At 36.1% G+C, this 15,010-nt stretch overlaps 1 protein-coding gene across 1 annotated transcript in view; it reads left to right on the top strand.

Annotated features, from left to right (window-relative positions):
- Positions 1 to 9,852, top strand: part of LOC135226547 (cullin-4A-like) — a 64,353-nt gene extending 54,501 nt beyond the window's left edge. The window contains exons 12-14 of the mRNA XM_064266203.1: positions 6,254 to 6,424; positions 6,905 to 7,057; positions 8,783 to 9,852. Of these exons, the coding sequence (XP_064122273.1) occupies positions 6,254 to 6,424; positions 6,905 to 7,057; positions 8,783 to 8,878 (420 nt within the window). The 3' untranslated portion in view covers positions 8,879 to 9,852. The remainder of the gene's footprint in view (positions 1 to 6,253; positions 6,425 to 6,904; positions 7,058 to 8,782) is intronic.
- Positions 9,853 to 15,010: the final 5,158 nt, after the last annotated feature.

Below are 15,010 nucleotides of genomic sequence, written 5' to 3' on the forward strand. Positions count from 1 at the left end.
CAAGAATGACTCTCATAGCTCCCTACTGGCCGGCCCGAGATTAGTTCACAGAAGTACTGGAATGGACAATAGATGTGCCAAGGACACTTCCAGCAAGAGTAGATCTACTCAAACAGCCTCACTTCAACAGGTACCACAAGAACACCCTCGCTCTGGGTCTGACTGCGTTCAGACTATCGAAAGACTTGTCAGAGCGAGGTGGGGGTTTTCTAGAGAGGCGGCCGAGCGGTGGCCGGAGCTAGAAGAGCCTCTACTATTAAGGTGTACCAGGCGAAGTGGGAAATCTTTCGTAAGTGGTGCAAGAGTCGGAAGATTTCTTCATCCAGTACCTCTGTGACCCAAATTGCCGACTTCCTTTTATATTTAAAGAAGGAAATAGGATTGTCAACTCAGACGATTAAAGGGTATCGGAGTATGTTGGCCTCAGTATTTAGACATAGAGGTTTAGATATTACAAATAATCTAGATCTGAGAGACCTCATAAGGTCCTTTGGAACAAGGAAGGAACTCCAATACAGAGCGCCTTCCTGGAATCTCGATGTGTCCTGAAATTCTTAGGAACTAGTAAGTTCGAACCGATGGATCAAGCCTCGTTGAGAGATATCTCGAAAAAGACCATCTTTTTGGTGGCCTTGGCCACAGCTAAAAGGGTGAGTGAGCTGCAAGCAATCAGCAACATATTGGCTGGAAAACCTGACAAGGCGGTTTGCTCATTTCAGGAGGGGTTCTTGGCCAAGAACGAGAATCCAGCTCATCCATGGCCAAGGTCTTTTGAAATTATGGGTCTTTCAGATTTAGTAGGACAGGAACAAGAGAGAGTTCTTTGTCCAGTAAGGGCATTGCGCTATTATATGGAGAAAACCAGTAAGATTAGAGGAACTTCAGAATCACTGTGGTGCTCTGTGAAGAATCCTAGCAGAGCAATGACCAAAAATGCTATTGCCTTTTTCCTTAGGGAACTAATTAAAGAATCTCATATGTTATGCCAAGAAGAAAATTTCGGCATCCTTAAGGTTAAGGCGCACGAAGTGAGAGCAGTAGCTACTTCCTTGGCTTTTAAAAAGAATATGGCCCTCAAAGATGATATTGAAACGACGTTTTGGAGGACTAATTCAGTGTTTGCAAGTCATTACCTTAGAAACGTAAAAACAACGTTTGACAATTGTCAAACGTTGGGTCCATATGTATCCTCAGGAGCAGTATTGGGCAAAGGAATTTCCACCCCATAACTTACTAACATGCTAGGTATTTTAATGAAGTGGTGTTGTTTTTATGGTTGTCTGAGAGGGTTATTTCCTCTTCAGTCTGTGAAGTGTAGTGTGTTAGGTTAGTTTTGTGTGTGGTTCAGGTGGTCTAACTTATCCTAGCATGAATGCCCGTGGTAAGAGAGGGCTAGGGTTTCCTGTCAACAAATTGGTCCCGTCCAGTTGTCAGACCCTTGTAATTAGCTTCATCAACTAATAGGTCACGTCCTAGTTGGAAGCTACTAAGGTTTAGCAGGCTAAGAGGCAGGAATGCTGAAGTCAGCTACCTTAGCAGGTAAGGAATCTAAGAGTATTTTGAATTTTAAATTTTAAAACTCTTATAATGTTGCTGTCTTTGACCCACCTCCAAATGTGTCAATCAGCTATATATATACCTGCCAGGTAAGTGTCATACATGAAAATGAGGTTATTATCATATAACAAAGTTTCATGTTTACTTACCTGGCAGGTATATATAATTAAATTCCCACCCACCTCCCCTCAGAAGACAGGGTTCAGAGAAAAATCTGAGGAAAATGGGAATGATTCCGAGCACCAGCGCCACGGGAGCGGGGTGGCGATCACCTGAACTACCAGTGATCTAGCGGTTGCCGCGAGTTTTGAAAATTCTGCCAGTGCGAACAGAGAATATAGCTATATATATACCTGTCAGGTAAGTATACATGAAACTTTGTTATATCATAATAACCTCATTTTTTTGTGTGTGAATTTTAGGAACTAATTCTTATGAGTTTATGTGTATGAATTGTTGGTAAAATTGGCCTAGCTTTATTTTTATTCCTGCACTAAGCTTTCCTCTCGGAAACATTCTCTGGCTTGGCCTTCTTCTAAGAAAAGCAACTGTTTATATGCTTCCTGTGACTTTTAATTTGGTAACTTTTGTTGGACCTTTGAAATGTGTTGTATCTAAAATACATCAAAGTAACATTTTTAGTAAACTTAATTTTTTTTCAATTCAAACTAATTTGTTAACAAAGCCTGTTCATGTATTTTAAAATTATATCATCATGATGGGTTGGTGATTAAACCTACTAGATTTTTTTGCCCTTAGTTTTAATCCTCTTGTAAGCAAGATTACATGCTTATATCACTGTCTGCTGATGGCACTTGTGCTCCCTTCCCCATCTTTATTGGTTTTTTCACTTATGCTCCCTTCCCCATCTTTATGGCACTTTTGCTTCCTTCCCCATCTTTGTGGCACTTATGCTCCCTTTCCCATCTTTATTGGTTTTTTCACTTATGCTTCCTTCCCCATTTAAGGCACTTATGCTCCCTTCCCCATCTATGGCACTTATGCTCCCTTCCCATCTTTATTGGTTTTTTCACTTATGCTCCCTTTCTCATCTTTATGGCACTTATGCTCCCTTCCCCATCTTTATGGCACTTATGCTCCCTTTCTCATCTTTATGGCACTTATGCTCCCTTCCCCATCTTTATGGCACTTATGCTCCCTTTCTCATCTTTATGGCACTTATGCTCCCTTCCCCATCAGAGTTCTATCCTTAAGGGATTACCACTAAGAGTGGGCCCTATGCAGCATGTTGTAGATGTTATTTAAATTTCTTTTCATAATATGGATAGTACTGTAAGTTCTTTGCACTCCCTTTGTGCCCCTGCAGCCTTTTAGGATCAGTTTCCTTGGATTTCTACTTATTTAGCCGTTTAGCTTCTTTAACAGTACTTCACTTCAATCTAAGATCAGAGTCATTAAGTGAATCTTAGGGATTTAGTAGATTTTTTGGAAAGGCCTTAATTATTGTAAATCACTGGGTTTTTCCTCTCACTCACAGATTTCCTCTTTTTCATGGTCTCCCTGTAGGATGTGTGCATTTTGCATCACACTGAAGGTGGTTTGCAAAGCTTTTTGCAGTGACCTTTTGGCCCCAGATGTGTTGATTTTTGCATTTCCTTATCATTCCTTCCCTTTCAACTTTTCTATTGCAGCTGTCCAACTTAAAGTTTATGTTGTTCCAATTCTCACTTCTCAGGTGATTTAATGCTAATTATTCATATCCATCCTGTGATGGTTTAGGAATATGATACAAGGGTCTCATATATACTTATAATAATAATAATAATAATCATTATCTTGAGTGCACCCGCTTTGTACATGACTTTTTTTAAGGTTATTCCATCTTTGTCTCCATGTCATCATCTACTCTTCGAACTTGTATAAAACCCTGCTTTCTTCATGTGTGAACCTATTATGAGAGCAGCTTATCTTTAAAAGAGAGGGAAACCATGACTTCATAAATTTCAGTGCTTTTGTTCTTCACTTTACTGTTCTTTTCTGTTTGTTGAGGATAGAATGAACCACTCGGTTAACATTTTATTAGCTTAAAATCAGTTTAAAATTTTTCTTGGAGATAATGCACGTTTCGAATGACTTGCATCTTTCTTTTTTTTTCTTAGGAGTTAGAGTGGTTATAATAAACAAGCAAGGCCATTATGCAACCTTTTATCTTATTAGTGTTTGGAAAATGGTAATTTTTTGATAAGTTATTGAATTTTCTACCAGTAGTTTTGTTGCTTCAGGTTGGACCCTCTTCTTCTTTCAGCTCTTTTTTATTTAACCCTTAAACGCCGATTGGACATATTAAACGTCAATGAAAATTGTCTGTTTGGTGCCGAATTGACGTACAAAACGTTGACGCAAAAATTTAAAAAAAAAATTTGCGGAAAAATAGTTATAGGCCTACTTGACGAAAACTTTTGAATCACGCACCTTGAGGGATGCTGGGAGTTCACGGATCAAGCTGTTGTTTTGTTTACAATCGTTACCTAGGCACGCAAGCGCGAATTTCTTTCTTCTTGCAATAAAAAGCATCAGCGACACATCTCAGAAATTATTTCGTCACTTTGACATAATTTTTGCACCATTTTATATTGGCCGTTACAGAGTTTTATATATGAAAATGTGCGCAATTTCATGTAGAATACAACAAATAAACAACCCATGGTTGTAGCTTTTATCAGTTTTGAAATATTTTCATATAAATAACGATAAGAGCCAAAATTTCAACCTTCGGTCAACTTTGACTCTACCGAAATGGTCGAAAAACGCAATTGTAAGCTAAAACTCATATATTCTCGTAATATTTAATCATTTACCTTCATTTTACAACAAATTGGAAGTCTCTAGCACAGTATTTCGATTTATGGTGAATTTATGAACAAAACTTTTTCCTTACGTCCGCGCGGTAACTCTTCCATAAATCAGAAATTTTTTCGTCCGATTGTCATAATGTTTGCACCGTTTTATATTAGCCATTACATAAAGTTTTATATATGGAAATGTGCACAATTTCATGTAGAATACATCTGAAAACAACCCATGGTTGTAGCTTTTATCAGTTTTGAAATATTTTCATATAAATAATGATGTTTCAAAATATTAACCTTTGGTCAACTTTGACTCGACCGAAATGGTCGAAAAATGCAATTGCAAGCTAGAACTCTTATATTCTAGTAATATTCAATCATTTACCTTCATTTTGCAACAAATTGGAAGTCTCTAGCACAATATTTCGATTTATTGAATTTATGAAAAAACTTTTTCCTTACGTCCGCGTGGTAAGTCTGCCGAGAAAATTAGAAATTTTTTCATCCGATGTTGTAATGTTTGCACTGTTTTATATTAGCCGTTACTTAAAGTTTTATATATGAAAATGTCCGCAATTTCATGTAGAATACAACTAAAAACAACACATGGTTGTAGCTTTTATCAGTTTTGAAATAGTTTCATATAAATAACGATAAGTGCCAAAATTTCAACCTTCGGTCAAATTTGACTCGACCGAAATGGTCAAAAAATGCAATTGTAAGCTAAAACTATTACATTTTAGTGATATTCAATCATTTAACTTTATTTTGCAACAAATTGGAAGTCTCTAGCACAATATTTCGATTTATGGTGAATTTATGAAAAAAACTTTTTCCTTATGTCCGCCCTGTAACTTCCGAAAAATCAGAAATTTTTTCGTCCGATTGTCATAATGTTTGCACCATTTTAAATTAGCCGTTATATAAAGTTTTATATATGAAAATGTGCACAATTACATGTAGAATACAACAAAAAACAACCCATGGTTGTAGCTTTTATCAGTTTTGAAATATTTTCATATAAATAACGATGAATAGAAAAAATTTGACCTTCGGTCAACTTTAACTTGACCGAAATGGTCGAAAACCGCAATTGTAAGCCACAACACTTACAGTCTAGTATTATTCAATCAATTACCTTCATTTTGCAACAAACGGGAAGTCTCTAGCACAATATTTAGATTTATGGTACATTTTTGAATTTTTTTTTTTTTGTTTGTAGTCTGCGTGTTACGCATTCATGCATCATATTGTGATAATATTTTCTCTGTGTTGCTGTGATCGTGTTACAATTTGTTATATACCAAAATCATCGCAATTTAGTGTAAAATACAACGAAAAAATAATGAACTCATTAGCTGTAACCGTTTTGCTCACAGCACGATTTGTATACAATTATATATGAAATTTTTTTTTTTGCGCTGTCTTATATTCCAATATTTATATATGATAATGATATTTTTTTTCATTTCTGATGGTTGCATACTAAACTTCAGGCAATGACAAAAAAAGGAGCCAAAAATGAATTATTAATCTTGAAAATTAAGCGTGCTGTGATTTAAAAAAAAAAAAAAAAACTTTTTCCGCTTCGGCGCTCCCTCGCGAACGCCGCCAGCATACGGGAGACACTTTCGGAAATACCGGCTCGGCGTTTAAGGGTTAATGTACAAGAGAAAAAAAGGCAATATGGTTCAGAGTATTCACAAAAACTTGGAGGATTTTGCATGACATTATCCTTTTTCTTTTGACCCATGTAGTATATTTGTGTGATAATCCATTATCACTGTTGGGTGTAAATGTGGTCATTATTATAGTGCTATCAATCTAATTTTTTCTCGTTGAAAATTTGTTGCAAAAGCTATTTTTTTTTAATTCATATCACACAGGATGGGGAGCTTCGACGTACTTTGCAATCCCTAGCCTGTGGTAAGGCACGTGTTCTTCAAAAGATGCCACGAAGTAAGGAGGTCAATGATGGAGATAGATTTATTTACAATAAGGACTTTACGAATCCTCTCTTTAGAATTCGAATTAACCAGATTCAGATGAAGGAAACGGTAAGATTATTGGCATAATTTGAATTTTGAAAGTAGTTGCTGTTACAACACTACAGAATTTCATAGTTTACATTACTGTAATTTGCCCAAAGTTGTTAGCAGATTGACCAAAAACTGATAGATATACTGTTAAAGGGGGGGGAGTATACAAAAATGATTGGACTATGGGTTGACCTATTAATGACGGGAAACCGAAGCTCTTGTACCACAAGTGAGTGGTTTTGTTCTAGATTATTATTTTTTTTGCATCAAATCATGTTTGGTACGAGATTATCATTATTTTACATCAAATCATGTTTGGTATTTCTCTTTTTTTTATGATTTAAAACAGGAGTAGATTGTTTTCCTATTTAGTAGATTCAGTCATGTATAGTTTACAGGTTTGAAAGTGTACAATTATAAATAGTATCCAGGTCAAAAGAAAATCAATCCACACTTTCAAGTATGTGTATATGGATATAAATATTTTTCCTTTGATAGAGTGAAGAGCAGCAACAAACTGAAGAGAGGGTCTTCCAAGATCGACAATATCAAATTGATGCTGCAATTGTAAGGATTATGAAGATGAGAAAGGTTCTTCCTCACAATCTGCTTTTATCAGAACTTTATAATCAGCTAAAGTTCAATGTCAAGGTATGCAGTATTCAGGATTTTCACAAGTCTATGACCAATTTATATTAATTATTTTGGTACCAGTAAATATGCCTTACCCTGCCATTCGCTAGATGATATTTATTGTTTATAATTGAAATGAGGGTAAACTTACATGAACTTTAATGAGGGTAAACTTTTATATTTGTTAATATCTGTTTGGATGCTTGTGATTGGGAAGTCACATACTTTTATTCTATTGGAGTAGAAACTTTCTATGTAGAATTAAAATGCTAAGATTGTTATGAACATACATTTCTGTAGGTAAAATTAAACATGTCTCTGTTCCTATGGGGATACAAACTCAGTGCCTTTCATATATAGTGTATCCTTCAGCATATATACTGGACCAGCTGTAGACTGGACTAACAGGTAGGTAACTTGGTGGAGAGAGGACTACCCATGCTCTCCATATGTTCACCATCCATTCTCCATTCCATCAATTGTGGAAGCTTTTACAGAATAGGCTAATATAATCTACAGAGTAGAATGCTTTATGTTGGATAAAAGAGGGAGAAAGGCTAAGATAATTATAGAATTAAAGAGTAGAGATAAAAATAACTTGACTATGAATGTGAAAGTAGAAAAATTTAGGTGTGTAGTTTTTTAAAGTGACATCTGAGTCCCGTTTAAATATTTGAAAATCTTAAGTTCATGGTATGCCCAAAAAATCTATTTACAGTTTTTTAATAGATTGAAAGAAGTATGGTGTTGGATTTTTGGTATCTAGGTAGAATAATGATGCATTCACTACTAAACAAAGTAGTGCACCACCAATGATAAAATTTGATAGTGAAAGTTCACTGAAATGAAGCTTTTGAAAGATGTCCAATCTGGATATCTTGTAATGATGGTTTGACTCATAATAACCACTTCAAGTAGGTGTTTCTAGAAAATAAAGCCGTAGAATGCTGGTGACATCCAGAAAGAACTATAGTAGTATAGTAGTATAACATAAAAACTCTGAAGAGAGCAGTAAAACCTAATAAGAGAATAATAGGATCAGGATGCCATGGAGTTAAATTGACCATCAATAACACACTGATTTGTGACCCAACAACCAATGCAAGATTTTATGGGTGGCAGCTTCATAGGAATCTGCATGAAAGAGCCATTTAAGTGTTTTATTGATTTTGAATTTTTGGTGGAAAAATGGTTTGGTATCAAAATTTATATGATTATCAGGATCAGTAAATTGTATAGTGAGAGATTTCAATTTGGGTTTTTTTTTTTTTTGGGGGGGGGGCATGAAATAAAGTTTGTGTAGTAGCTATATATTATTTTAAATAAACTAGTCCCTACAGTTTTGATTTTGCATATTTTGTTTAATAGCAATATTGAAAGCACACAGAGAAAAAATAGATAATTCAAGGCAAAAAATTATTTATTACTAAATCTGAGTTTTAGGTCCCAAAAGTTTCTGTGCAAAGGAAGTAGACTAACCATTTTGTGTAAGTTTAGTAAACTATATTATTATTATTCACCTTTTGTGATTTGGTTTCAGAACATCCATGGAAATTTGTCAACTTTTATTTTAGCTATAGTACCCTTTACTAATTAGTGTTTTTTTGGGTCTGCATATGAGGACTTGAGGAGGCCTAAATTTAGATGGACACTTGGTGACTTCTTAGTGTGAGATGTGAATGTAGATAAACTCTAATTTTGTTTGTTTGCAGCCTGTAGACTTAATTTTCGTTTTCTTTTCAGCCTGCAGACCTCAAGAAGAGAATCGAGAGTCTTATTGATCGTGATTACATGGAACGAGACAAGGATAACCCTAATACTTACAATTATGTTGCCTAATCACCTATTTGTATTGCTCCTTATTGTGATATTTTTCATGATGAAGTTCTTTTGCCTGAGAAATTAATTACCGGTATATGTAGCCACGGAAATGTGATATATATAAACTATACAATACTGTGTATCAAGAACTTGACACAACAGATTTACTAAATAGCTCTCATCTCCGAAGTGCTGTTTTTATTCATTTCAAGTTGATTCCTTCACCAGAGTGAGCTTTACGCATTTTCCCAGTGCAGGTGGTTACGTGAATTGCTAAATAACTGATGCCTTGTTTCCCAGCTGAAAAATGTTATTTCTTAAAGAAGTTTCAGTTCAAGCCAGTGGAAATTTTTTACCAGAAACTTTAGTGGAGAGCCAGCGAGTGAAAGAATTTAGATAGGACGCTGGAATTGTGAATTGAGTATAAACAAAATTTCGTTGCACTGTCACTAATGGTACTATGAAATATACTTGATTAACTTTTATTTTTACTTTTTTTTTTGTTTGTTTTGTTTTTCATGGTTTTCCAAGTATTGACAGTGAGAATTAATATGCTTTTCATTGCTCATGTGTTCTTTCCCTTTTCACAATGTTTTGGGTATAACCCTCTTGGGTTTGTTGTCAAGGTGATCATAAGAATGCAGGTGATTTTGCAGATTCAAGTCTGCATTTTTTGGTTCGTACATCATCAGACTGAATTGTTTTTGTTATGTAAGAATTTATCTTCTATAGCGCAAAATTTCTGTTCCCTGGAAAGAGAAACCAGATACAAAAAAATTTCTCCATGTTTACATCTATTGAGGGAACAAAAATTGTCTAAATTCTTTTATTAACCATGACTACGGTACTTGCTGATAGGTTTACATAAATAGAAAAATGTGTGGTGAGAAGTATCCTTTCCAAGTAGGGGAAAAGCTCTTTGTTTGTATCTTTGAAGTTGAAAACTTCTTTAATCTAGTACTGTAATGTATAATAAAATAAGCTTTTTCTTTTCTGTTTTTTCATTTGTCCTTTTGGCACATTATCACTGTTTTGCCATTACATAAGGTAGTTCTTTTATATGCATAAAGATCGTAAGGCATGGGCGACAGATGATGATCATGTACTGAACATGATAGTATGGAGAATTTACTTTGCCGTAAGTCAAGAGTTTAATATGATGAACTGAACAGTACAAGTTACCTCAAATAGTTATTGTCTATAACCTGACAATTCAGTCTTCGTTGAAAATAACTTGCATGTCGGGTCTGTTTTATCAGTTACCTTGCATTATCTGTCATCCAACAAAAGCTGTTGGCAATGGATTTCTGATGATCACTCAAGGGTATATATGTATAATTAGGTAACAGTGCAAGAATAAACTTACTAAGAAGAGCCAGTATGAAAGCTTAAGCATCCAAAGACCATGATTGGTCTAATGACAGGTTGCAAATTCGGCAGATTCTTTTTATCTTCTCTTTCCTAATGCAAATGTCTTATATTTCCACTCCTCACACTGTTTCCATATTCCTCGATATTAGAAAACCCAGATGCCTTAAAAATAACATTGAGTGACAGCAGCAGAAACAGAAACCACGAAAACATGTTATCTTAAGAAAAAATTTGCTACTTTTACAGTTGACCAAAGTTTTCCTGCTACTGTCACCATTTCTCTCAAAGTATCTATTTGGGTTTCCTGTCTCCAGATTTGTTTTGAAAACTGATACTCATTACATTACTTATGTTTTATTGTCTTTGGTTGTTGGACGAGTAGTTTTCGTGCTCGGCTACCATTTCAGTGTTCCGAAGTTAGATTCTTAGCTCGGCCAATGCTGAATCAGAGGAATTTATTTCTGGTGGTAGAAATTAATTTCTTGATATAATGTGGTTCGGAACCCACAATAAAGCTGTAGATCCCGTTGCTAGGTGACCAATGGGTTCCTAGCCACGTAAAAATATCTAATCCTTTGGGCCAGCCCTAGGAGAGCTTTGGCCAAAGCCCAAGATTAACTGCAGCTAATGAGTCTTGAGGTTACATTATTGAGCACTGGCAAATTGCCATGGAAAGTACTGTTGGAATTTTATAATTACAGTTGGTAATTATAATTAATAAACAATGATTTTATTAAAAGTTTTTTTTTTTATAGCGTCCCTTTGGCCCTTAGCTGCAACCCCTTTCATTCCTTTTACTGTACCTCCTTTCTTATGTCTTCCATCTTGCTACCCACCCTCTCCTAACAATCATTTCATGAGCAACTGCATGGTTTTCCCTCCTGTTACATCTTTGAAACCTACCTATTCTCAATTTCTTCAATACTGAATGGCCTTATAGGTCCCAGTGTTAGGCCTTTGGCTGAATTCATATATTCAGTTCCACTAGTGAAAGTAATCCCCTAGACCAATCAAAATACTAAAAAATTCATATGCCTATAAGGTTTAGAGAAAAACTGATTAAGATCAGCTTCCTCTACAAGTCTTCTTAAGACTTGTAGAATAAGTTCTCCTTAAACCTGAGAAGAAAATAACTGTCATCTTAATACTAGCTCTAAAAGGAAGCTAATGCCTTCTTGATAGGAAGCCGCTCTACTGCCCTCGGCAAGACCTAGGACCTCCCTCCAAATAAGATGTGAATGCATTAGAAGGGTAAAGGATCCTAAATCTGTCCTGACAAAAGCTATGGTAGGTATATACCAAGAAAACTATAATTAACTGGTAAACAGCTATCGAGACGGAAAAAAATGTTTTCATTCATGACTTCAATGTACTTAAAAACTGTCGCGCACAAACAAGTTGAGGTATGAATTTCAGATACACAAGTGCACACACAAAACCAGAAGGCTTTCAGATACACACAAACTTAAGAAAGAATTATACAATCGTAAGTCTCAGAATATGGAAGTTAGCTAAGAAGGGATTTACTTTGATAACGGAAGGTTCCTTTGGTATTTATGGTTTTAACTTGAAGGTCTGTGAATTCGAATCACACTCAAATGAAAAAACTAATATCTGCAAGGAAGACCTCCTTAGACTCTTCAGTGCCTGTAAGAAGTCCCTGACCCACTACTATGATCGTAAATGATAAATGTGAAAAGATACTAAGAAATATATCTCTATTCAGAACGATGGTTTATTGCCTTGTAAATATGACTGCTTTACATACAGGGTGTAACACGAGTTATGCAAATATTTTGGGAAATTAACGAAAAAGCCATTATGAGTAGAAAATGTTCTATAAACATATGCATTTTTAGGCTTCTTTGTCTGTGTGGTGGGTTTTTAAAACAACCGTTTTGCCTTAATGTTGCCCTTGGCTAGTAAGATGGCGAATGGGATGTCTGTATAGTCAAGGATATGGGAGGAAGGGTTGATGAAGTGCATTAGGCAACTGAATTGCTAGTCTTTTAATTATAATGATTTCCGTACAGGTTATTGAAAAAGTAACATTACAGTCTCTTCAACTAGTAAGGCACATGGGAAAAGATTTCATATAATTAATTTCAATGGTTATGTATCAAGAAAGTAGTGTCAATTTTCCTTGGCAACATTTATTTGTGGTCGTTGAAATCTAGCGAGTACTGCCCTGCCGAGTTAGGAGTCAGGACTAGGCCTACCAGTATGTCTGTTGAATGAGTGACAGTGACAGTAGGCATGCACATAAGGAGGATACTGCACTTTGAATAATGTCAGCGTTTTTATCTCTAGATTACTGTATGAAAAGGCTCCCTTTGACAGGAACGAAAGAAGAAAGTGAATTTTCCATGATGTTCCCATTCTTTTTCATCTGACAGAGACGAAAGCGTTTTCATAGGCGCGTTTTTTTCCTTTGATCGGCATGTGATGAATAATTTTAATGGAGAAGGAGTGGTTTTTGATTAAATCTTTGATCGGTGTGTAGGTCTGTCTTTGATGGAGGGGAGATTCCATTAGGATAGCTTTTCTTTTCTTAATCTGAGTTCAGTGAATATACTATTGATGGAGAGGGAGGAGGTTCAATGATGGATTTGATCTGGAGGTATTTTATTCATATCGGCCTAATCGCCGATTTCCTGTAATATATTTTTATCAGTTGGATTCACAACCGTGTAATGTAGATACTGAGCTGTTGCAAAACCCATTAAAAACATAACGTCTGTATTTCACATTACCGAAACTGTAAGGCATCTTCTGTTTCTTGCCCTCAAAACGAATCAGGAATCTGACACTTATAACCCGAGGCGAGACTGTTCTAAGTAACAAGTGAACTAATGAGCTCCATTCCTCACCCCCCCACCCCATATCCCCGACAACTCACTCCGACATCCCTACGCGCCACCTTACTTACCTTAGCGCAACGTTAAAAATTCACCACCGACAGACGAAGCCTTAAAATGTATATTTTCATTGAACATTTTTTGCTCAGAACTACCTTTTCTTTCATTTTCCAAAATATTTGTATAAATTCGTGTTACATCCTGTATATGGACATATGACACAGATACAAGTTTACGGTAAAGCCAGAACGGGAAACAAGCGTGGTTTTGTATTCATTCTGTGAAATAATTAATACATTAATACATATGCGCCATTTACCACCTAGGCCTATGACAGCAGCGTATTAAGTCCGTCTACCATAATCTCTCCCTCTATCTCTCTCATTCACACATCAGCAGATGCAATGGAACAAGGAGTAAAATGAAATGGATGTGACAACAAAGACAATAACAAACACAAGAAAACAATGAAAAGATAAAAAAAAAAAACCGTAACTTCAAGATCTTACCTCTTCGTCTTATCCCTCGAGCGATAGAATGATCCTTCAATTTCGCAAAAATCAGACCCAGAACTGATCAGGAGTAAGAGAAATACAGAGGGGGGGGGGGGGGGACTCAGGAGACGGCGGATGGGGGGTGGGGGTGGGGTGTTGGCTAATGTCCTATCAGGGGGGTTGTGGGATACGTTCCTTCAAACTGCTGACTCGCCTAATTCTATTTTTGTTGTCGTGTGTGTGTTTTTTCTTTTAAGTGACCCACTCCAATTATTCCGTTTCATAGTCGTTGTTATTATTTAGATGACACTTGCTAAGACTTTCCTTTGAATCTGCGTAAGAAATCTCCCTTAAGACATTTTGGGCGAACTGTGCTTGGATGGGTGACCACCAATTAAAAGCCGGGTATGGGCATTTGAGGACCTTCAAATTCCAGTGGGCGCGGCCATGTGTCACAACAAGTCCCCTGACAATCAAAAGACTGGGTGAATGAGGTACTGACTTGACTCTATGAGAAAAGAGGCAACATATGACAATCCTTCACACTCCAAATGAAAATACTATACCAGTGCGATTTTGAACTTCAGACGAGATAAAGTTCCTGCCAAACACATCCTCTGGAATGCTACTTTAGCTGGTAGAAATCGTGACCTACAAATGCAATTTCCGCGGGGGTGTGCTGCACTGTAGGCATTACTAAAGGTTCTTTGCAGCGTCCCTTCGGTCCCTAGCTGCAACCCCTGTCATTCCTAATACTGTAAATCCATTTATATCATATTTCTTCCATCTTGCTATCCACAATCTCCTAACGATTATTTCATAGTGCAACCGCGAGGTTCTTCCTCCTCTTAAACCTTTCAAACCTATCTACTCTCAATTTCCTTTCCAGCGCTGAATGACCTCATAGGTCACAGTGCTTGGCCTTCGGCCTAAACTCTATATACTCAATTTCATATGAAAATGAGGAAAACGACTGAAAATTAAATCTTAAACTCCACAAGTAATTAAGAAACACGACAAAAAGCAATTCATATTTGCACACTGAACTGGAAACATGCAAAGTAAGCCACTTAACAACACTTATAATAATAATAATAATGATATAGTTAGGAAGTAGACCTTCTTTCAAACAACTTGCTGTTGAAAATTATGTAAAAAAATAATTGTTGGTTATCAAAAAATTAAAGCAGTATATTTTATATAACATTACATACGTACTTATTTTTCTTAATCAAATTATATGGGCCTAAATGCTAACTTCCCTGTATTAACAATTTTATGGGCGATTCAAATCTGGGCCTTTTAATTTCTCTTGGAGATAAATCTTTGTTGTGACCCAGGGCCGGGCGATCACGTGACCTCCGACGTCATAGCTTCAGTTATCTTATTACAAATACACGAAAGTCAAGTGAATTTACTGTAGAACC

This window comes from Macrobrachium nipponense, chromosome 14 (genome assembly GCF_015104395.2).
Source record: "Macrobrachium nipponense isolate FS-2020 chromosome 14, ASM1510439v2, whole genome shotgun sequence".
Taxonomy (NCBI): Eukaryota; Metazoa; Arthropoda; class Malacostraca; order Decapoda; family Palaemonidae; genus Macrobrachium; species Macrobrachium nipponense.